This window comes from Salvelinus sp. IW2-2015, unplaced genomic scaffold (genome assembly GCF_002910315.2).
Source record: "Salvelinus sp. IW2-2015 unplaced genomic scaffold, ASM291031v2 Un_scaffold3126, whole genome shotgun sequence".
In the NCBI taxonomy this organism is placed as follows: domain Eukaryota; kingdom Metazoa; phylum Chordata; class Actinopteri; order Salmoniformes; family Salmonidae; genus Salvelinus; species Salvelinus sp. IW2-2015.
Genome location: NW_019944416.1, coordinates 17657 through 39401, shown reverse-complemented (window position 1 = coordinate 39401; position 21745 = coordinate 17657). Strand labels below are relative to the sequence as shown.

Genomic DNA, 21745 nt, shown 5'->3' with positions numbered 1-21745 from the left:
TGAACTTTCATCTGACCATCGTGTTCGCGAGTTTCCCTCTCGTCCTTGGATACCCCTGCTTCAGCAGCCATAACCCTCACTATCGACGGGTCTGTGGGCACTATCAAGCGCAGTGGGGTCCTACGTGCCAAGCCACTTGTATCTTTTTTCCCAAGTTCCCCGAGTTCCCTCCCGAGTCTCTAGAATCCATCGACCTGTCCCGAGTTCCGAGTGTTACCATGACCTCAAACCGGTATTTAGCAAACAGAGGGCCACCAAACTACCACCCCATAGACCTTACGATTGCCCCATGCGACCTGTTTCCGGGCACCTGCCCCCCAGGGGTCGGATCTTTTCCTATCTCCTCCCGAACGAGCTGCTATGGATACCTACATCAAGGACGCTCTGGCAAGCAGGCCTCATGCGTCCATCCACCTCGCCGGCGAGGGCAGGGTTTTTGCTTTGTGGCCAAAAAAGACGGGGATTTACGTCCTTGCATCGACTACCGGGGACTTAATGCCATAACCGTCCGTAACCGCTACCCGCGCTACCCCTTATGGCCACAGCCTTTGAGCTGCTCCAGGAAGCAGTTGTCTTCACTAAGCTTGACCTGCGGAACGCATACCATCTTGTGCGGATCAAACCCGGTGACGAGTGGAAGACCCGCTTTCAACACGCCTACTGGTCACTACGAATACTTGGTGATGCCCTTCGGCCTGACCAACGCTCCGGCTGTGTTCCAAGCGCTCATAAACGATGTGCTTAGGGATATGCTTAACATCTTAGTGTTTGTTTACTTGGATGACATCCTCATCTTTTCGAGCTCCCTTCAAGAACACACTAAGCATGTCAGACAAGTACTCAAACGCTCCTTGACAGCCATTTGTACCGTTAAGCCGGAAAAATGTGAAATTCCATTCTCCCGAGTACAATTTCTGGGATTTGTTAGTGGAACCCGGTCGAGTCCAGATGGACCCCAAGAAGGTAAGGGCGGTAGCGGATTGGCCCCCCCCAAGTCCGTTAAGGAAGTTCAGCGGTTCCTGGGCTTCACCAACTTTTACCGCAAGTTCATGCAAGAACTTCAGCTCGGTGGCAGCCCCTCTCTCAAGCTGTAACCAAGGGTGGCAACACAAGGTTTCTGTGGGGAAGAGAAGCTGAGACGGCCTTCCAAGGACTCAAGCAGCGCACCTCTCTGCTCCCATTCTGACACTACCAACGGCGGATGGACCTTTTGTGGTGTGAGTAGACGCCATCAGAGGTTGGGGTTGGAGCTGTCCTGTCTCAGAGGGGTGAAGACAAGAAGCTTCATCCTTGCGCCTTCTTCTCTCACCGCTTACCCCGGGCCGAGAGGAATTACGATGTGGGGGATCGTGAACTCCTAGCGGTTAAGATGGCATTGAAGGAATGGAGACACTGGCTCGAGGGGGCTTCTCAACCGTTTCAAGTGCTTACGGACCACAAAAATCTGGAGTATATCCAGGCAGGCGAAGCGTTGAACTCCAGACAGCTCGATGGTCTCTTTTCTTCAGCCGATTTCAGTTTATCCTCACCTATAGACCCGGGTCGAAGAATCTCAAATCAGACGCCTTGTCACCGAATCTACTCTCCTGCCATTCGAGAAGATACTGACATGACTGTCCTTCGGGCCGCTAAGATCGTGGCTCCGATCTCGTGGCAAGTGGAGGATACCGTGAAACAAGCCCAAGCCAGTCGAACGCGGGCCCTGGAGGAGGTCCTGCCAATCGGTTGTTTGTTCCCAAGGCAGCAAGGTCCCAAGTCCTTCTGTGGGGCACTCCTCTCGCCTCACCTGTCACCCGGGCGTAGGTCGCACCTTGGAGTTCATTCAGCGTAAAGTTCTTGGTGGCCCACCATAAAGAAGACGTTGCCACTTTCGTCAAGGCCTGTTCCGTGTGCTGCCAGGGCAAATCTTCTCACCTCCGCCCTCAAGGGACTCCTTCACCCTCTATCTTATTCCCCACCGACCCTGGTCCCATATCTCATTGGACTTTATTTACTGGCCTTCCTCCGTCCCATGGGTAATACTACTATCCTAAGTCATAATCGACAGGTTTTCTAAGGCGGGCCAGGTTTCGTTCCCTTGACTAAGTTACCTTCTGCCAAGGAAACGGCTTGAGTTGGTGATTAACCATGTGTTCCGAGTCTTCGGCATTCCGCAAGATATGGTTCCGACAGAGGTCCCGTTCGCCTCAAGGTTTTGGAAGGCCCTTCTGCCAACTCATAGGGGCCACTGCCAGTCTATCTTCAGGGTACCATCCGGAGTTCCAATGGCCAAAACCGAGAGGATGAATCAGGAGCTGGAAACCACTCCCCTCAGATGTATGGGTCTCCAAAAACCCGTCCACATGGTCGTCCTTCATGGTTTGGGCCGAGTACGCGGCCACACACCTTGTTGCTCCTCCTCCACTGGTATGTCCCCGCGAGTGTTCAGTTTGGCTATTCTCCTCCATTGTTCCGCGGACCAGGAGGCAGAAGTCAGTGTGCCTTCAGCCTCGAGGTTCATCAGACGCTGTCGGCTTACGTGGAAGAAGGCCCGTCTTAATCTTCTGCGTTCCTCCACAGAGGTACCAACAACAAGCCAACAGACGTCGCCGTCACCGGGCCTACCCTGCGCCTCGGCCAGAGAGTATGGCTCTCAACCAAGAATTTACCGCTACGGGTGGAGTCTCGCAAACTGCCCAGAAATTCATCGGTCCCTTTAAGGTTGCCAGAAGAGTGAACCCCGTTACTTTTCGCCTGCACTTACCCAGATCCCTTAAAATTAATCCCACGTTTCACATTTCTTTATTAAAACCTGTTGTGTTTTTTTCTCCCCTTATCCCGGCAGGCAGACCTCCCCTCCGCCCCGTATCATCGGGAGGCCAGTCGGCTTATACCGTCCATGGATACTGGATTCCCGCCGGGTGCAGCGGTCCTGGCAGTATCTGGTGGACTGGGAAGGCTACGGTCCCGAGGAGCGCTCCTGGGTTCCTGCCAAGGACATACTGGGACCCTGACCTCATTCGTCAGTTCAGGGTCCTCCACCCTGAGAAGGCTGGTAGGAACGTCAGGAGCCGTTCCTAGGGGGGGATTCTGGTCAGGTTTTGGCCAGGACTGTTCAGGTTTTGTTCACTAGATGTCCCCCTTGCACCTTTTTGTACCTTTTTGGTTTTCTTGCCCTAATTATTGTTTGCACTTGTGAAGTCATTCCCTTGTTAGTATTTAAACCCTGTTTGTTCCTCAGGTTCCTTGCTCAGTGTTTGTATGTTAGCACCCAGCCCCAGCCTTTGTGATCATTTTTCTTGTGGATTTTCCAAGAGGTTCTCTGGTTGGTTCTCGTGTATTTTGGATGTGGTCTTTTGAGGTTTGTTTTTTCCCTTGCTGTTTTTACCACTTTGTGGATTTTCTTTGTATTTTGGAAGATATCTATTTTTTATTAAACCACCATCTCTAGTACTGCTGTGTCTGCCTCATCTTCTGGGTTCTGCCCATTATTAGTGACTGTTTCTCGCACCGGGTCCTGACAATACCCTCATTCAATCACTGCTGTGATCCCTTCCCAAAACAGTGTAAGTAGCACTCTCATTCCCCATAATATTGTACTATAAATGTCTTTATTAAATGCTTTAGGTTAAAATAATTACTCTTTTGAAGATTTTTGAAACACACTTTGATGTCTCCGTGCGTTCCGTGCCTATACCGTGGGTCTCCCATCCTACTCAATGTTTCAAGTCACCAGCCTCCACTGGTAAACAGTGAACCATTGTTTAGGGTGTCCAATCAAAAATACATATTTTCACCATTGGGTAAAATATATTAATTTTGTAGATAATTCTCTAAGAAAATCAATGGTCCAAACCTCACGTCTCTTATCATAATTCCGTCAAAAGTTATTGGAGTTTTTTAAACGTCACTGAGCATATACCAACCTTTTTCTGAAGTTCGACACTGATTTTGAAGTCGCAGATGGGGCTACCTTATCACGTGACCATGAGAAACCATGACCAATTCATGTCCGCTACATTCACGCCCCTTGGACCTGCCTCCTCCCCCACGCGCCAATGTATCTGGTGGGATATGAACCCAGGTCAACCGCGGGTGAAACCAACGTCTTAACCAATTTACTTTTTGGGTCGACACTGATTTTGAAGTCGCAGATGGGTCTACCGTATCATGAGCAACCATGACCGACTCATGTCCGCTATAATTGTAATACACCAGTAATTATGAGGCTTCTGAAGTGGGCACTTCACTTCCTTTTAACCTCATATTCATTATCTCCAGCACCACACCATTGTCATGATATGTGAAAACAGTGATTTTATATGGAAAATGAAGTCAGTCATTTTCAAGAACTAATTTTCGTGGTGACAGAGCTGGCAAACCCCCTCTACCTGTCTGGAAACGTGTGTGTTTTTGTAGGACCGTTTCTTCTTTTGACTACAGAATGTAAAAAAAAAAATTCTATGTCATCTCAAACAGAATGCTTGAATAGTTCTCAATAGTTATTTTTAAGGTACTCACTGACTTGCCAACTCGTCCACATTCACAGGGATGAATTTCCCAGCTAAGCAATCAAAAACCTGGATCAGCTGAGGAGCCATTTTTTCTTTACTGATGTAAACACCAAGGTTATCTGTCAGGAAGAAAAAAAACAAAATCAAAACAAAGACATATTTATCCTGCAAACCCGGCAGACGGGTAAAGGGGCTTGAACGACTTTTGAATTCTATATAATGAAATATCTAATATTTGAAGACCCAGTAGTAGCCTACCTTCTCTCAAGAGAACGAGAAGTGGCCCCTCCACCCCTACAGCCCTCAACAGCAATGGTGGAGTCACCATCAGATGAGGGTATGCTTTCAACTGTTCATTCATGTTGCCAAAAGTCTTCTCTAGATTTATCTGAAAGCTTTAATTTGATCAAACATATTTTATCAAATTACACCTCTATAAATCCAAATGTTGTGAGGTAAATGCTATTGATGCAAATATATTACTTTTGACTAGTCACACGATCACATGAAATCCAAACAGGGAATGTTTTGATGAACAGAGGCAGACTGAGCAAAATCTTCTCAACATCAGTGGCTCTTCTCATTGAAGTTTCTCTCAGGTTCTCATCAGAGCAGTTTGGTATTTTTTCCCCATCTAAGCAATTGGAAAACAGTGTACATTATTATGAAATTAAAAAAGATAACTCCAAATTAAATAACTTGTCAAAAGTTCCAAGTTAAGAATAATAACAAACCATAACATTTGAAAAATATATGACAGCACTTAATCACGGGATACTGTAGCTATAGTTATTGCATGACATGCAATGCATTTTGACACTGTTTACTATCCAAATTGTGTCATGTTTTTGCTACTGCAAATACATCGTCTACTGTCCTGTGCAAGATTGATGCTTGCAGCTATATTTTACCTTGAATTTTCTGCAGAACATACTGTTTTTCAAAGACCTCCGGTACATCAGGTAAACGAACTGGGTCACAGAAGCGTTCACCTGGTTGAGAGGTCAAAACCATTGGTGCATAGATCTCATATTGTGAACTCTCTCCCTGGGGAAGACAGAGAAGTCAAATCATAAATCATTTTCATAAGTGTGATGCCTCTAAACTAAAGTCAAGGTATTTTTCATGCAAAACAAATCAAGTTAGTGTCTACATATTACTTCAACACGTTTTAATCTTTGGCATCTGTAAACATTCAGACATACCTCAGCTTCAGATATCAGGTGAGCCCAGCAAACTGGGGCATTCTCAAAAACGTCAGGGTCTTCAATGATCTTTTCGCCTCTTTTTTTTATTCGACTTGGCAGCAGCTCTCTGAAGAGATTGTACAGTCCTTCAACAATGGCAATCTAAAAGGAATACAAATTCTCTTAAGTCAAAACATTTGTTGAATTGAAGAATATTGTAGGCCTGCCTATGTTCACGTTTTGAATCACCTTCTGGGTCCCTGTTCCAATCTCATTTCTGCACAACAGCTGATACAGACTTTGGGCCAGAGGACTGCATCCACTGAGCTTTCGGATGTATGCAATCACTTTCTTGAAACCATCTCCAGAATGTTTCCCTTTCTGACAGAATTAGGGGAAAAAACATTTAATTTGAAGTACAAAGACCAATGACTCAACAAAAAAAAAAACAACAGCACGCTTTGCCTGAGTTACTTGAATGCCGAAAGCAATGCTATTTGCTTGCCATTATTTAAGGTTAGTTAGTGGTTGCAGAAGCTAAGATGGTAAAATCACTCATGGCCAATAGACCATTCCCAATGCAACAGTATTTGCTAGTATTAGTAGCCTATAGTCACATAAATCTGATCAACACTGATGCATTGGACAGCAAGTAATGGATGGCATGACAGTATCACAGCAGTGTAAATAATATAATATCTCACAATGACATAAAGTGAAGAAAAGAAAACACTGAGTCCTTTCTGGGTTTGTTGCACTGATGGAACGACATCATTAAGGAAGATTGCTATTGTGTCTTGGGAGTGATCTTGATTGTGTTCGGGGAAAGACGATAAAGAAAAGTGCACTGTTGACTCCACGTTGATTCCACAGTCTTTCAATGTGTCTCCAACATGGCTTTCACCTCTGCAAAAAGATTGATATTGACTTAGCGATGGCTTTCATAGATAGTAATATTGTGTGAAAGATTTTTTTTTAGATTAATACTAAGGTAGTAAAATAAAAATGGTGTTATTTAAAATACATCGTCTTTGATGTTACGAAATGTATTAATGTTATATAATTTAAATAACAAATAATTAATGAATATAAGATTACTTATAATGGAGGACATGTGCTGGGATTCCACTTTCATTAGAGAGCTTCTGTCTCAAATTTGTAATTGTGTCACTTTCCAAGTTCACCTTGAGCTCATAGACTCCCTGTTGATGAAAGGTGTATAAATAAGTGACATTCATGATACAAGCAGGACCAACATTTTATAGAAACATGAGCTCGAGTATGCTTTCATGTCAAATGTCATAGCTTAATCAGAATTAGTTAGGTAACATAGATGTAAGATGTTTTATTTACTTTCATAATATGCAGAATATCAGAAAGGGAGAAGTCAGGTTTGAATATTGTCTTCATATGTGAATGTATCTGTTAAACCATGTGAAGGGCTCCACAAGGTCTGTACGCCAGTCACCCTCCTTTTCTCATTGGGGGGAGGAGTATGGCAGTGTCTGGAACCATTGTATTACCCCGCTGATGTTGCACTTATCTTTCATAGTACAGTGGGGCAAAAAAGTATTTAGTCAGCCACCAATTGTGCAAGTTCTCCCACTTAAAAAGATGAGAGGCCTGTAATTTTCATCATAGGTACACTTCAACTATGACAGACAAAATGAGAAAAAAAATTCTAGAAAATCACATTGTAGGATTTTTAATGAATTTATTTGCAAATTTTGGTGGAAAATAAGTATTTTGGTCACCTACAAACAAGCAAGATTTCTGGCTCTCACAGACCTGTAACTTCTTTAAGAGGCTCCTCTGTCCTCCACTCGTTACCTGTATTAATGGCACCTGTTGAACTTGTATCAGTATAAAAAGACACCTGTCCACAACCTCAAACAGTCACACTCCAAACCTCCAACTATGGCCAAGACCAAAAGAGCTGTCAAAGAACACCAGAAAACAAAAATTGTAGACCTGCCACAGGCTGGGAAGACGAATCTGCAATAGGTAGCAGCTTGGTTTGAAGAAATAAATGTGGGAGCAATTTAGGAAAGTGAAGACATACAAGACACTGATAATCTCCCTCGATTCTGGGGCTCACGCAAGATCTCACCCCGTGGGGTCAAAATGATTACAAGAGCGGGTGAGCAAAAATCCCAGAACCACACGGGGGACCTAGTGAATGACCTGCAGAGAGCTGGGACCAAATAACAAAGCCTACCATCAGTAACACACTACGCCGCCAGACTCAAATCCTGCAGTGCCAGACGTTGTCCCCCTGCTTAAGCCAGTACATGTCCAGGCCCGTCTGAAGTTTGCTAGAGAGCATTTGGATGATCCAGAAGAAATTGGGAGAATGTCATATGGTCAGATGAAACCAAAATATAAACTTTTTTGGTAAAAACTCAACTCGTCGTGTTTGGAGGACAAAGAATGCTGAGTTGCATCCAAGAACACCATACCTACTGTGAAGCATGGGGTGGAAACATCATGCTTTGGGGCTGTTTTCTGCAAAGGGAACCAGGACGACTGATCCGTGTAAAGAAAAGAATGAATGGGGCCATGTATCGTGAGATTTGAGTGAAAAACCTCCTTCCATCGCAAGGCATTGAGATGAAACGTGGCTGGCGTTTCAGCATGACAATGATCCCAAACACACCGCCCGGGCAACGAGAAGAGTGGCTTCGTAAGAAGCATTTCAAGGGCCTGGAGTGGCCTAGCCAGTCTCCAGATCTCAACCCCATAGAAAATCTTTGGAGGGAGTTGAAATGCCGTGTTGCCCAGCAACAGCCCCAAAACATCACTGCTCTAGAGGAGATCTGCATGGAGGAATGGGCCAAAATACCAGCAACAGTTGGTGAAAACCTTGTGAAGACTTACAGAAAACGTTTGACCTCTGTCATTGCCAACAAAGGGGATATAACAAAGTATTGAGAAACTTTTGTTATTGACCAAATACTTATTTTCCACCATAATTTGCAAATATGAAATCATTAAAAATCCTACAATGTGATTTTCTGGATTTTTCCCCCTCATTTTGTCTGTCATAGTTGAAGTGTACATATGATGACAATTACAGGCCTCTCTCATCTTTTTAAGTGGGAGAACTTGCACAATTGGTGGCTGACTAAATACTTTTTTGCCCCACTGTATATGACCTAGAGGTTCACTCCCCTTAGTGAGCTTCTCCAGGAGTGGGGAGAAGAGGGGGTGTATTTGAGATGGGAGTATCTAGAATTGACAATTGATATATGCCATTGGATGAGGTAATGTTTTGGTACTATGAAGTACCAAGAACAAGAAGTAGAACCTCGTCTAAGAGACCAAACTGAACGATAATTTATAGCTAATGCTATCTGGCTATGGGATACTCCTCTCTCAAGTAAAAGGCCCTTTGTGAAGTCCCTGAGATCTGTGGTTTGTCATGTGAGTTGAGAGGGGTGTATCTTGGCTATAAAAGATACTAAGTATTCTTTTGTAAGGACTCTCAGAGAATTAATTTATAGACACTGAATTGATCTGAGAGTCAAAGGGCTATGGTGAAGCTCATTTGATTAAAGATGGACTTTAAAATATAACTCTGACTTGTGTGTGGTTTGTAAACTCTCCTCATTTAGTAATACAGGAAATTACCACGACACAAACCAACAGAGTTAGACCAATGTAAAGAGGAATTCACCTTGAGCATGATGTGGCATCGAACATCATCCTCTCCTGTCATGTCAGTCATTTCTTGCAGTGTCACTAGCAGGGCTGGTCTCAAGTTCTCCTTGGGTGTAAATATGGCATAGAGCTCACTTCCATTTTCAATGTGCCTGTCTTTCAAAGACCCTAATGGGTGAAATATAAGAAGCAAGTCAACAAAAGGGATCCTTTGTTTATACTGAAGATGATTACAATTGCCACCCTTTTCCAATGGAAATGTTGACTCATTTGCAACATACACTGTGCTGTACGTATTCTGTAACAGGCTTTGTAAAATATGTGGGCCTATATTTAGCTGTGGCCTTGTGGTTAGTGTTGAGATTGGAAAGTTGGGGTTTGATTATGGAAACGTTTTGTGTTTTATCTTTCTCACACCTTTTATTATTTTATTTGTTAAGCAGCTTGAAATTAATGCAAGGTAAGAAATGTGTTACAAAGTTAAAGATTTACCCCCCAAAAATTATCTGCTTGGCACTCTGTATTAAGGATAGATTGGGGGTAAGGCCCTGCGACAGACGAGCATCATGTCCAGGGGGTGTACTTGTACATCTAGCTGCCTCGTGCTACAGAAACAGAAAAAAGCCTACTGTTCCTAGCCGTTCCGGCACGCACAAGTCAAGGTTGTGCAAGGCTACTTACTTCACTTACTATATGTAATTGAGGAGTCATCGTATTTGTATTTACTAAAATGTACTTTACCTGCATGTACCTGACTCAAGTTTCCTCTTTCTCTTTTTACTCCCAATACCTTTGTAACTAGCACCATTCAGTCAGAAATGGTTTCATTGTCAAATAGCTAAATTATACAATTTATACAAACTGTATCAGGTATATTTCCAATATTACTTACATGTGTTAAAGAAAGGATCATCAGTTAGAGGCATTCCATCAACTGTGTAGAGGCACACAGCTTTAGAGTTCTCAATGCCCTCTTGGTGACAGATCCTTAGCATCAGGTCTTCAACGGTGTTTGTAGCAGGATCCATGTCTACATTAAAAGTTTAACAAAAGCTCAAACATAATAGAGACATGCCACAAAGAGTAGTGAAAGTGATGTGATGATTTTTACATGACATGATTTTACATTTCCTCTCTCTTTATGGTCTCTACCTACATAAAGATAGTGTAAAGATGCAGTATTTTTTTATCACCTGTGTAAAAATATTTCCCTGCATTAAATTTAAATAGCTAGGGAAATTAAATGATTGTGTGTCTGCCTTCCTCTTCCTTTTGAACCAGGCGAGTGCAGAATGCTGTGCTGTGCAAAAACAATTACTGCATCTGTATGTCTCACCTCTGATCTCCTTTAGCTCAGGACAGTGGGGGTATGTGTACCACAGTTGGAAAGCCTCCATTGATTTTTGTACAGGCATCGCTTGCTGTGGCGCTCTGAGTCTTTGGATGAAAACTTTCATTTTTTCAAAGCGATTCTTCTCTATTTGAGTAAAACCTGTTATTAAAAAATCACTTGGGAATAAGGTTATGAATCCCATAGGAAATGGATAAAATAAATAAGCATAAATACTGTAACTAAACAAATGCATTTTCCTTGGATAAATGCTGTTAGTAATTAATTGGTAATCCTTAACCTAACGCATTTTAGTTAGTCATTAGTTAATCCATTTGTCTAATTTGTGATGTGACTCCCTAAAACAATATCCCACTACCAACATAATCAGTGCCATCCGTTTGTCACCAAAACCCCATATACTACACACCACTGCGACCTGTATGCTCTCGTTGGCTGGCCCTCGCTTCATATTTGTCGCCATACCCACTGGCTCCAGGACATCTATAAGTTTTGCTAGGTAAAGCCCCGCCTTATCTCAGCTCACTGGTCACCATAGCAGCACCCACCCGTAGCACGCGGTCCAGCAGGTATATTTCACTGGTCACCTCTAAAGCCAACTCCTCATTTGGCCGCCTTTCCTTCCAGTTCTCTGCTGCCAATGACTGGAACGAATTGCAAAAATCACTGAAGCTGGAGACTCATATCTCCCTCACTAACTTTAACTTTAAGCATCAGCTGTCAGAGCAGCTTACCGATCATTGCACCTGTACATAGCCCATCTGTAAATAGCCCACCCAACTACCTCATCCCCATGTTGTTATTTTTTTTTGCTCCTTTGCACAACAGTGTCTCTACTTGCACATTCATCTTCTGCACATCTATCACTCAAGTGTTTAATTGCTCAATTGTAATTATTTCGCCACTATGGCCTATTTATTGCCTTACCTCCCTAATCTTACTACATTTGCACACACTGTATATAGATTTTTCTATTGTGTTATTGACTGTACGTTTGTTTATTCCATATGTAACTCTGTGTTGCACTGCTTTGCTTTATCTTGGCCAGGTCGCACTTGTAAATGAGAACTTGTTCTAAACTGGCCTACCTGGTTAAATAAAGGTGAAAAAAAAATAAAAAAATCTACTAGTTATGGTAAAGTAGCCAATAATAACTACCCCGTCAACCCAGTCCGTTTTGCTCCATAGTTTGTTTCCAACCACAACTGAAAAATGAATAATTTCTGTATTACTTGTTGGTCTAACGCTATCAGTTCAGAAAGTAACCATGCTTGGTCATTTTTTTTGTAGAACAACTATGAGAAAGTCAGTTCTGGATGAGTTAAATTTTATTTAAAAAATGTACCCCCTTTATTTCCCTCCCCAATTGGTAGTAGTTACAGTCTTGTCTCATCGCTGCAACTCCCGTACGGACTCAGGAGAGGTGAAGGTCGAGAGCCATGCGTCCTCCGAAACACAACCCAACCAAGCCGCACTGCTTCTTGACACAATGCCCATCCAACCCGGAAGCCAGCCACACCAATGTGTCGATGAGACAAGGATACCATGAGCCTCCCGGTTGCGGCCGGCTGCGACAGAGCCTGGACTCGAACCAGAATCTCTGGTGGCACAGCTAGCACTGCGATGCAGTGCCTTAGACCACTGCGCCACCCGGGAGGCCCTGGATGCGTTCAATTTGATTGAACTTTTGCTACGTTGCACTGAATGACATGTTTCCCCAAAACGTTCTTCAACGTCCTTGAACCGACTTTGAGGCAGCCTACATTTGCTCCATTTGGTGAGTGTGGCTTGAAGCAATGAGTGACATATTTGAAGGGCAACTGTGCATTTTGAACACACTACCCAACCCCTCCCCGTTTTTCAATTGGTCGTTCAGAACAGCACTGTTTCCGTTTAATTGAACGTTGCGTTACGTTTAGGTTTGTTTTGTACTGAACGCAGCTCTGGTGACTTTTCTACTCCAAAATTCATGAAAATAAAATGGTGAGACCATTAAAATGTTCCCCTCCAAAAATGAGCCTAACAAAATATTGGTCTATATTATCAGGCTGGTGTGTTATTTAGCAATAAGCATTATCACCTGTAGTCCACCTGATGCAGTGTAATGCTGAAGCATGGGGTTGCCCATCTGAATTTTTGCTAATCATTAATTAGATTGTGCTTCACAAACTTTTTCATGGTCCCCTTTTCATCATGGGAGAACATCATTTGACCCCCAATGCCCCCTAACCTCCCCACAAAAATGGTATGAATACATTTCACTCTTCAAGAAACAGTACATAAACACTAGTAACTGGTTCCCATTCCATATTGAAATAAAAAAATGTATAAAGGAGAAATAAACCAGCTTACAATGTCACATACATCCCTATCAATGAAGACTAGGCTGGACCCATTTCTTTTGTAAATGTTGTCAATTGAAATAGAATATAAAGGTTGTTCTGGAAGTATTGTTAGGGTGATTATAATGTTGCATAAATATGATTAGTGCGCCCCCCCCTCTAATTATGATGCCTACTAGAAACCAGTTGTTTCAAAGTTTATAATACTACCAAAGTTGTCTTTGAACTCACAAAATTTAGCACAATACAAGCGTTACCAATTATCACTCGTTTTGATAAATAACGCTCACACCAGATGCACATCTCGTCACTTTGCAATAGAAACTTTCACCATTTGAAAAATGTCCTTTCAATGTAAAACTTTTTTGTGCTTACCATGTTAAACGTTAGCTCACAGAATTACGGGTTTGTTAGAGAAAGAAAGGAGCTATTGCTCCATTCTTACAAATCTTGTGCAACTTTTTATTCCTTCACAAACCATGGACTTTGAGGACTCGGCCAAACCAAAAGCATAATTGGTGGGTGAAACTAATTAATAAAATGAGTAATTGAGTAGGCTGTGCAGTGTTTAAACCACAGAATGCCATGGTATATTATTGAGGGAGTCAAATTGGCCTCTCTAATATCAGGTTGACCCCTTTTCCTCTGGAAAGTTACAGCCTGATCCTTACCCATGTTGACTAGATCTTCACCAGTTATGTCTTCAACGAAATCTCTCTCATCTTTGACACCAAATGTGCGGAATTTATCGTAGTAGGGTTCCAGTCTGTGCTGCTGGAGAATGTTGAATATCTTATCCATCTGAAACAATAAACAAAGGACAAATATCAAATTGGCCTACGCATTATATAAAACGGGGTTGTTTGGATCCTGGATGTTGATTGGACCAGTTTAAATTTTGCGACTTTGTCGCTCGATTTAGCGAGTTTTTAGACCCCTCCAGTGACCTTTGTTGGTAAAAGAGGCTAGTGTCACGAGAGTCGGAGAAGCTGTCTGTGTAACAGAAGTCACAGCAACGGCTCACACACAGGCATAGAAGTACAAGGGAGAGAGGATGATAATACTATGTTGGGGACCGCAGCAAGGCTAATTAGTGCTGTGACTTCGTCGCGGCAACGGCAAAATATGTTCAAGGCGCCGATGTGGACAAAAGCTGGTCGAATGTCGCGTGAAATACATCCAAGTGACAAGGAATGAATAGACACACTTGCACTCGAATTGCGGAGCACAGAGCCAAGTGACTTGCAGAAGGGAACGAGTCCGGTTCAGTTGGTTCACTCGCGTTATCAAGTTGGTTGGTCCCCAGTGCGGGGTAGTTTAAATTTGTCAGCGTGCGCGAGGATGAATTGATTATCCAGTGCAGGGTTGGTTGAATTGTCTGTGTTCAGTTGAGCCCTGCAAGAGGGAGATTCAGTAGGTCCGCGGTTGTATATGTTTTTATGACATGATTCATGAATATTGACAGCTACCATGCTGACAAATAAGTCTAAATCTTAATAATTTACAAATATTGTCACAAACATAAACAAACTGTTTACATGAAGTTTCACTTGTTAGGGACATGTAGAATGAAACCGTAACAAGACCAGGACAATAAAGTGGATTTACTAGTATATGGTTGGGAATAAATCACACAAGCACATGTAGGCTACATCATAAAATTTAGTTTTTATGACATCATTCATTAATATTGACAGCCACCATGATGATGAATAAGCCTTGAAACAAATGTAATAATTTACAATATTGTCTCAAACAGAAATAAACTGTGGTTACACATGAAGTTTCACTTGCTTGTTCAACATTATATTTATTTAACAACCTTGTGTAAAAGTACAAAATTGACCCACATTTCTATGTAACTATCCATTTAGAAAGGATATAGGCCTACACTTGCTAACCCAAATTTAAAATAAATAGTGAAATAGGTTTAAAAAAGTGCTAATCTGCATCAGCTGTCACTTTTTGTGCATTTTTTGTTATGCTGGTGAATGAGGACCCAAAAGCGACGTAATAGAAACAGAGTCTTTATTCCAGTATTAAACAAACAATGATTCTCCTGGATATTATCAAAGGTAAATCCAAAACGGGAAACTGAAATCCTCTCGTCAGTAGAGAGGAACGACTGGAGACGCGACCACAGACTGCAGGTCGCTTCAGGAAGGCACAGGCCGTAGCTGACATAGACACCTGCTCACACGCAGCATCTGAAGAAGGCAAAACACAGACAGGGCGGAACAAGGACACAGAACAGCAAACATCAAACAAGAATCCGACAAGGACAGAAGCGGAAACAGAGGGAGAAATAGGGACTCTAATCAGAGGCAAATAGGGGACAGGTGTGAAAGAGTAATGAGGTCGTTAGGAGAATGAGAAACAGCTGGGAGCAGGAACGGAACGATAGAGAGAGAAGAGCGAGAGAGGGAGCGAGGGAGGGGAGAGAGAGGATAGAAAGAGGGAAGAACCTAAATAAGACCAGCAGAGGGAAGCACAGGGACAAGACAGATGATCAAAGACAAAACATGACAGTACCCCCCACTCACCGAGCGCTCCTGGCGCACTCGAGGAGGAACCTGGCGGCAACGAAAGGAAATCATCAATCAACGAACGGTCAGCACGTCCCGAGATGGAACCCAACTCCGCTCTCTCAGGACCGTAACCCTCCATTATCTAAAGTACTGGTGACCACGTCCCCGAGAACGCATGTCCATGATCTTCCGTACCTTGTTAAATAGGTGCGCCCTCGACAGACGGGGGGGGGGGAGGGAAGACGAACGGGGGCGCGAAGAAAAGGCTTGACACGGAGAACATGGAAGACAGGGTGGACGCGAGACGAAGATGTCGCGGAGAGAAGCAGTCGCACAGCGACAGGATTGACGACCTGAGAGACACCGGAACGGACCAATGAACCGCGAGTCAACTTGCGAGAAGCTGTCGTAAGGGGAAGGTTCGAGTGGAAGCCACACTCTCTGACCGCCGACAATACCTAGGACCTTAATACCTACGTTTATTGGCGGCTCCTCACAGTCTGGCGCCCTGTAACGGCAAATGCAGACCTGACCCTCCTCCAGGTGCGCTCACAACGTTGGACAAAAGCCTGAGCGGAGGACAGCTGGACTCGGCGAGCTGGGACGAGAACAGAGGAGGCTGGTAGCCAAGACTACTCTGAAACGGAGATAGCCCGGTAGCAGACGAAGGAGCGAGTTGTGAGCGTACTCTGCCCAGGGGAGCTGTTCTGCCCAAGACGCAGGGTTTCGATTCGACGAAAGGCTGCGTATATGCGAACATCGACTGATTGGCCCTTTCTGCTTGACCGTTAGACGGGGATAACCCGGAAGAGAGACTGACAGAAGCACAATCAAACGACAAGAACTCCCTCCCAAACTGTGACGTGAATTGCGGGCCTCTGTCTGAAACGGCGTCTAACGGGAGACCATGAATCTGAACACATTCTCATGATGATTTGTGCCGTCTCCTTAGCGGAAGGAAGCTTAGCGAGGGAATGAAATGTGCCGCCTTAGAGAACCTATCGATAACCGTAGGAATCACACAGTCTTCCCCGCAGACGAACCAGACCGGTAATAAAGTCTAAGGCGATGTGAGACCATGGTCGAGAAGGAATGGGAAGCGGTCTGAGACGACGGCAAGGAGGAAGTTACCTGACTTAGTCTGCGCGCAGTCCGAACAAGCAGCCACGAAAACGGCGCGTGTCACGCTCCTGAGTAGGCCACCAAAACCGCTGGCGAATAGAAGCAAGCGTACCCCGAACGCCGGGGTGGCCAGCTAACTTGGCAGAGTGAGCCCACTGAAGAACAAGCCAGACGAGTAGAGACAGGAACGAACAGAGGTTACTAGGACAAGCGCGCGGCGACGCAGTGTGAGTGAGTGCTTGCTTTACCTGTCTCTCAATTCCCCAGACAGTCAACCCGACAACACGCCCTTCAGGGAGAATCCCCTCGGGGTCGGTAGAAGCCACAGAAAAACTAAAGAGACGGAATAAGGCATCAGGCTTGGTGTTCTTATTTCCCGGGCGATAAGAAATCACGAACTCGAAACGAGCGAAAACAACGCCCAACGACTTGACGTGCATTAAGTCGTTTGGCAGAACGGATGTACTCAAGGTTCTTATGGTCAGTCCAAACGACAAAAAGGGACGGTCGCCCCCTTCCAACCACTGTCGCCATTCGCCTATGGCTAACGCGATGGCGAGCAGTTCGCGTTACCCACACTATAGTTGCGTTCCGATGGCGACAGGCGATGAGAAAAGTAAGCGCAAAGGTGGACCTTATCGTCAGAATGGAAGCGCTGAGACAGAATGGCTCCCACGCCCCACCTCTGAAGCGTCAACCTCGACAATGAATTGTTTAGTGACGTCAGGAGTAACAAGGATAGGAGCGGAAGTAAAACGCTTCTTGAGGAGATCAAAAGCTCCCTGGGCGGAACCGGACACTTAAAGCAAGTCTTGACAGAAGTCAGAGCTGTGAGAGGGGCAGCCACTTGACCGAAATTACGAATGAACGCCCGATAGAAATTAGCGAAAGTCCGGAGCGCGCGCAACTCGACACGTGACTTAGGACGGCCAATCGCTGACAGCCTGGACCTTAGCGGGACCATACTGAATGCCTTCAGCGGAATAACAGAACCGAGAATGTGACAGAGGAGACATGAAAGGCGCACTTCTCAGCCTTCACGTAGAGACAATTCTCTAAAAGGCGCTGGGAGTACACGTCGAACGTGCTGAACATGAAATCTCGAGTGACGGTGAAAAATCAGGATATCGCAAGGTAAACGAAAACAAAGATGTTCAGCATGTCTCTCAGTACGTCATTAACTAATGCCTGAAAGACAGCTGGAGCATAGCGAGACCGAACGGCAGAACCCGGTTTCAAAATGCCCATACGCGGAGTGTTAAACGCCGTTTTCCACTCGTCCCGCCTCTCCTCTGATGCGCACGAGATGGTAAGCGTTACGAAGGTCCAACTTAGTAAAGAACCTGGCTCCCTGCAGAATCTCGAAGGCTGACGACATAAGGGGAAGCGGATACGATTCTTAACCGTTATGTCATTCAGCCCTCGATAATCCACGCAGGGCGCAGAGTACCGTCCTTCTTCTTAACAAAAAAAAACCCCGCTCCGGCGGAGAGGAAGAGGCACCACGGTCCCGTCCGGGCGTCGAGAAGAAACAGACAGATAATCCTCGAAGAGCCTTACGTTCGGGAGCCGACAGAGAGTATATGTCTACCCCGAGGGGAGTGTCCCCGGAAGATCAATACAACAATCATACGACCTGTGAGGAGGAAGAGAGTTGGCCCTGGACCGACTGAAGACCGTGCGCAGATCATGATATTCCTCCGGCACTCCTGTCAAATCACCAGGTTCCTCCTGAGTAGAGGGGACAGAAAAACAGGAGGGATAGCAGACATTACACTTCACATGACAAGAACGTTCCAGGATAGGATAGAATTTACTAGACCAATTAATAGAAATTATGACATACTAGCCAGGGATGACCCAAAACAACAGGTGTAAAAGTGAACGAAAAATCAAAAAGGAAATGGTCTCACTGGTGGTTACCAGATACTGTGAGGGTTAAAGGTAGTGTCTCACATCTGATACTGGGGAGAGGACTACCATCTAAGGCGAACATGGGCGTGGGTTCCCTAACTGTCTGAGAGGAATGTCATGTTTCCGAGCCCATGCTTCGTCCATAAAACAACCCTCAGCCCAGAGTCTATCAAGGAACTGCAGGAAGCAGCCGAACCGGTCCAGCGTAGATGGACCGACAAGGTAGTACAGGATCTTGAGGAGAGACCTGAGTAGTAGCGCTCACCAGTAGCCCTCCGCTTACTGATGAGCTCTGGCTTTTACTGGACATGACATGACAAAATGTCCACAGAACCGCAATAGAGGCAAAGGCGGTTGGTGATTTCTCCGTTCCCTCTCCTTAGTCAGATGCGAATACCTCCCAGCTGCATGGGCTCAGTTCTGAGCCGGTGGGAGGAGATGGTTGAGAATGCGGAGAGGGAAACACGTTAACACGAGCTCTCTCCACGAGCTCGGTGAGAAGGTCTACCCGCGTTCTATGCGGATGGCGAGTGCAATCAAAGAGTCCACCTGGAGAGAACCTCCCGGGAAGAGAATCTCATCCTTAACCTCAGCGTGGAGTCCCTCCAGAAACGAGCGAGCAACGCGGCTCGTTCAGCACTGGATGCAGCAAGGTGCGAAACTCTATAGAGTAATCCGTATGGATCGATCACCTTGACATAGGGAAGCCAGGGCCCTGGAAGCCTCCTTCCAAAAACTGAACGATCAAAACCCGTATCATCTCCTCTTTAAGTTCTTGATAACGTTAGAACACTCAGCCTTGCCTCCCAGATAGCTGTGCCCCACTCCCGAGCCCGACCAGTAAGGAGTGATATGACGTAAGCGATCCGAGCTCTCTTCTCTGAGTATGTGTGTGGTCGTGGCTGGAGAGAGACACAATATCACACTGGGTGAGAGAAGGAGCCGACACTCAGTGGGCTGCCCAGAGTAACATGGTGGGTTATTAACCCTAGGTTCCGGAGACTCGGAAGACCAGAAGTAGCTGGTGGCACGAGACGAAGACTCTGAAACTGTCCTGAGAGATCGGAGACGTGAGCGGCCAGGGTCTCAACGGCATGACGAGCAGCAGACAATTCCTGCTCGTGTCTGCCGAGCATTGCTCCCTGGCATCGCGACGGAGTTGTGCCGAGAATCGATAAGGCGGCGGGTCCATTTCTGTGGTCGGAGTTCTTCTGTGTTTTATGACAGGTGAAGTGAGGACCAACCAACAGCGCGTAATAGGCCATTACTGAGAGTCTTGTAATGTCAAGTGATTAAACAACAATGAGTTTCTCACTGGATATTATCAAAGGTAAATCAAAACGGGAAAACGTGAAATCCTCTCGTCTAGTAGAGAGGAACGACTGGAGACGCGACCACAGGGACTGCAGGTCGCTTCAGGAAGGCACAGGCCGTAGCTGACATAGACACCTGCTCACACGCAGCATCTGAAGAAGCAAAAACACGACAGGGCGGAACAAGGACACAAACAGCAAAATCAAACAAGAATCGACAAGGACAGAAGCGGAAAACCAGAGGAGAAATAGTGGACTCTAAATCAAGAGGGCAAAATAGGGGACAGGTTGAAAGAGTAAAGAGGTCGTTGAGGAGAATGAGAAACAGCTGGGAGCAGGAACGGAACGATAGAGAGAGAGAGCGAGAGAGGGAGCGAGGGAGGGGGAGAGAGAGGGATAGAAAGAGGGAAAGAACCTAATAAGACCAGCAGAGGGAAGCACAGGGACAAGACATGATGATCAAAGACAAAACATGACATTTTTAAGCATTTATGTAACCAAAACATCCACATGAAGCACATAAAGGCCTCATAATTCATAAAGGTCATGTTAACTGACTGATATTATCTCATAGAACAAAACGTATATGATCTCCTAAGCCTGTATTAACCTCAGACCTTATTTTCGGGCGTTTATCCCAAAACCCCATTCTTTCCCCATTTGTTATGGGCAGCATCGCATTAGTGGAAACCAAGACTGTTCAAGACTGTTCTCAAGGCAGGCCAGGTTGTAGCTAGATATGTTAATCAAATCAAATTTTACTTGTCACATGCTCAAAATACAACAGGTGTAGACTTTACTGTGAAATGCTTACTACAAGCCCTTTCCCAACAACGCAGAGTTAGAAAGTAAGAAAAATAAAATAGTAAGATAATAAAATAACAACAATGAGACTATATACAAGGATTACCGGTACCAAGTCAATGTGCAGGGGTACGAGGTAGTTGAGGTAATATGTACATGTAGGTAGGGGTAAAAGTGACTTGGCAATCAGGATAGATAATAAAGTGTCTGTGAGGGTGTGTGTATACTGTATGTATGGCGTCAATATGTGTGTGTGTGTGTGTTTGTTTGTGTGTGTGTTGGAGTGTCAGTGTAGTATGTGTGAGTGTGTGGGTAGAGTCCAGTGAGTGTACATCGAGCCGGTGCCAGAGAATCAGTGCAAATAAAAAGGGGATCAATGCAAATAGTCAGGACAGCCATTTGATTAACTGTTCAGCAGTCTTATGGCTTTGGTGTAAAAACTGTTCGGGAGCCTTTTAGTCCCAGTCTTAACGTTCCGGTACCGCTTGCCGTGCGGTAGCAGAGAGAACAGTCTATGACTTGGGTAGCTAGAGTCTGACAATTTTTAGGCCCTTCCTCTGACACTGCCTGGTATAGAGGTCCTGGAATATTTGAAGCCTCCTGAGGGGGAAGAAAAGTTGTCTTGCTCTCTTCACGACTGTGTTGGTGTGACCATGACAGGTCCTTAGTGATTTGGACACTGAGGAACTTGAAGCTCTCAACCTGTTCCGCTACAGCCCCATTGATGTGAATGGGGGCGTGATCGGCCCTCCATTTCCTGTAGTCCACGATCAGCTGCTTTGTCTTGCTCACGTTGAGGGAGTATTTGTTGTCCTGGCACCACAAAGCCAGGTCTCTGACCTCCTCCCGATAGGCTGCCTCATCGTTGTCGGTAATCAGACCTACCACCGTCGTGACGTTGGCAAACTTAATTATGGTTTTGGAGTCGTGAGCGGCCACTCAGTCGTGGGTTAACAGGGAGTACAGGCACCCCTGAGTGGTCCCCATGTTAAGGGTCAGTGTGGCGGATGTGTTGTTGCCTACACTATTAG

The 21745-nt window shown here is 45.0% G+C and overlaps 1 protein-coding gene across 4 annotated transcripts in view; it reads right to left on the bottom strand.

The window, feature by feature from the left end:
* The window catches only part of LOC112075390 (uncharacterized), a 60481-nt gene that overhangs the window by 21930 nt on the left and 16806 nt on the right, over positions 1 to 21745 (bottom strand). The window contains exons 2-13 of one of the 4 annotated variants that reach the window (XM_024142396.2): positions 13705 to 13834; positions 10677 to 10832; positions 10233 to 10370; positions 9357 to 9508; positions 6779 to 6882; positions 6385 to 6586; positions 5930 to 6061; positions 5699 to 5842; positions 5405 to 5540; positions 4977 to 5127; positions 4752 to 4888; positions 4501 to 4612 (exon numbers count right to left, since the gene is read on the bottom strand). In XM_024142396.2, the coding sequence (XP_023998164.1) occupies positions 4501 to 4612; positions 4752 to 4888; positions 4977 to 5127; positions 5405 to 5540; positions 5699 to 5842; positions 5930 to 6061; positions 6385 to 6586; positions 6779 to 6882; positions 9357 to 9508; positions 10233 to 10370; positions 10677 to 10832; positions 13705 to 13834 (1694 nt within the window). The remainder of the gene's footprint in view (positions 1 to 4500; positions 4613 to 4751; positions 4889 to 4976; positions 5128 to 5404; positions 5541 to 5698; positions 5843 to 5929; positions 6062 to 6384; positions 6587 to 6778; positions 6883 to 9356; positions 9509 to 10232; positions 10371 to 10676; positions 10833 to 13704; positions 13835 to 21745) is intronic. The other 3 variants (XM_070440895.1, XM_024142397.2, XM_070440894.1) reach the window with 3 other exon arrangements.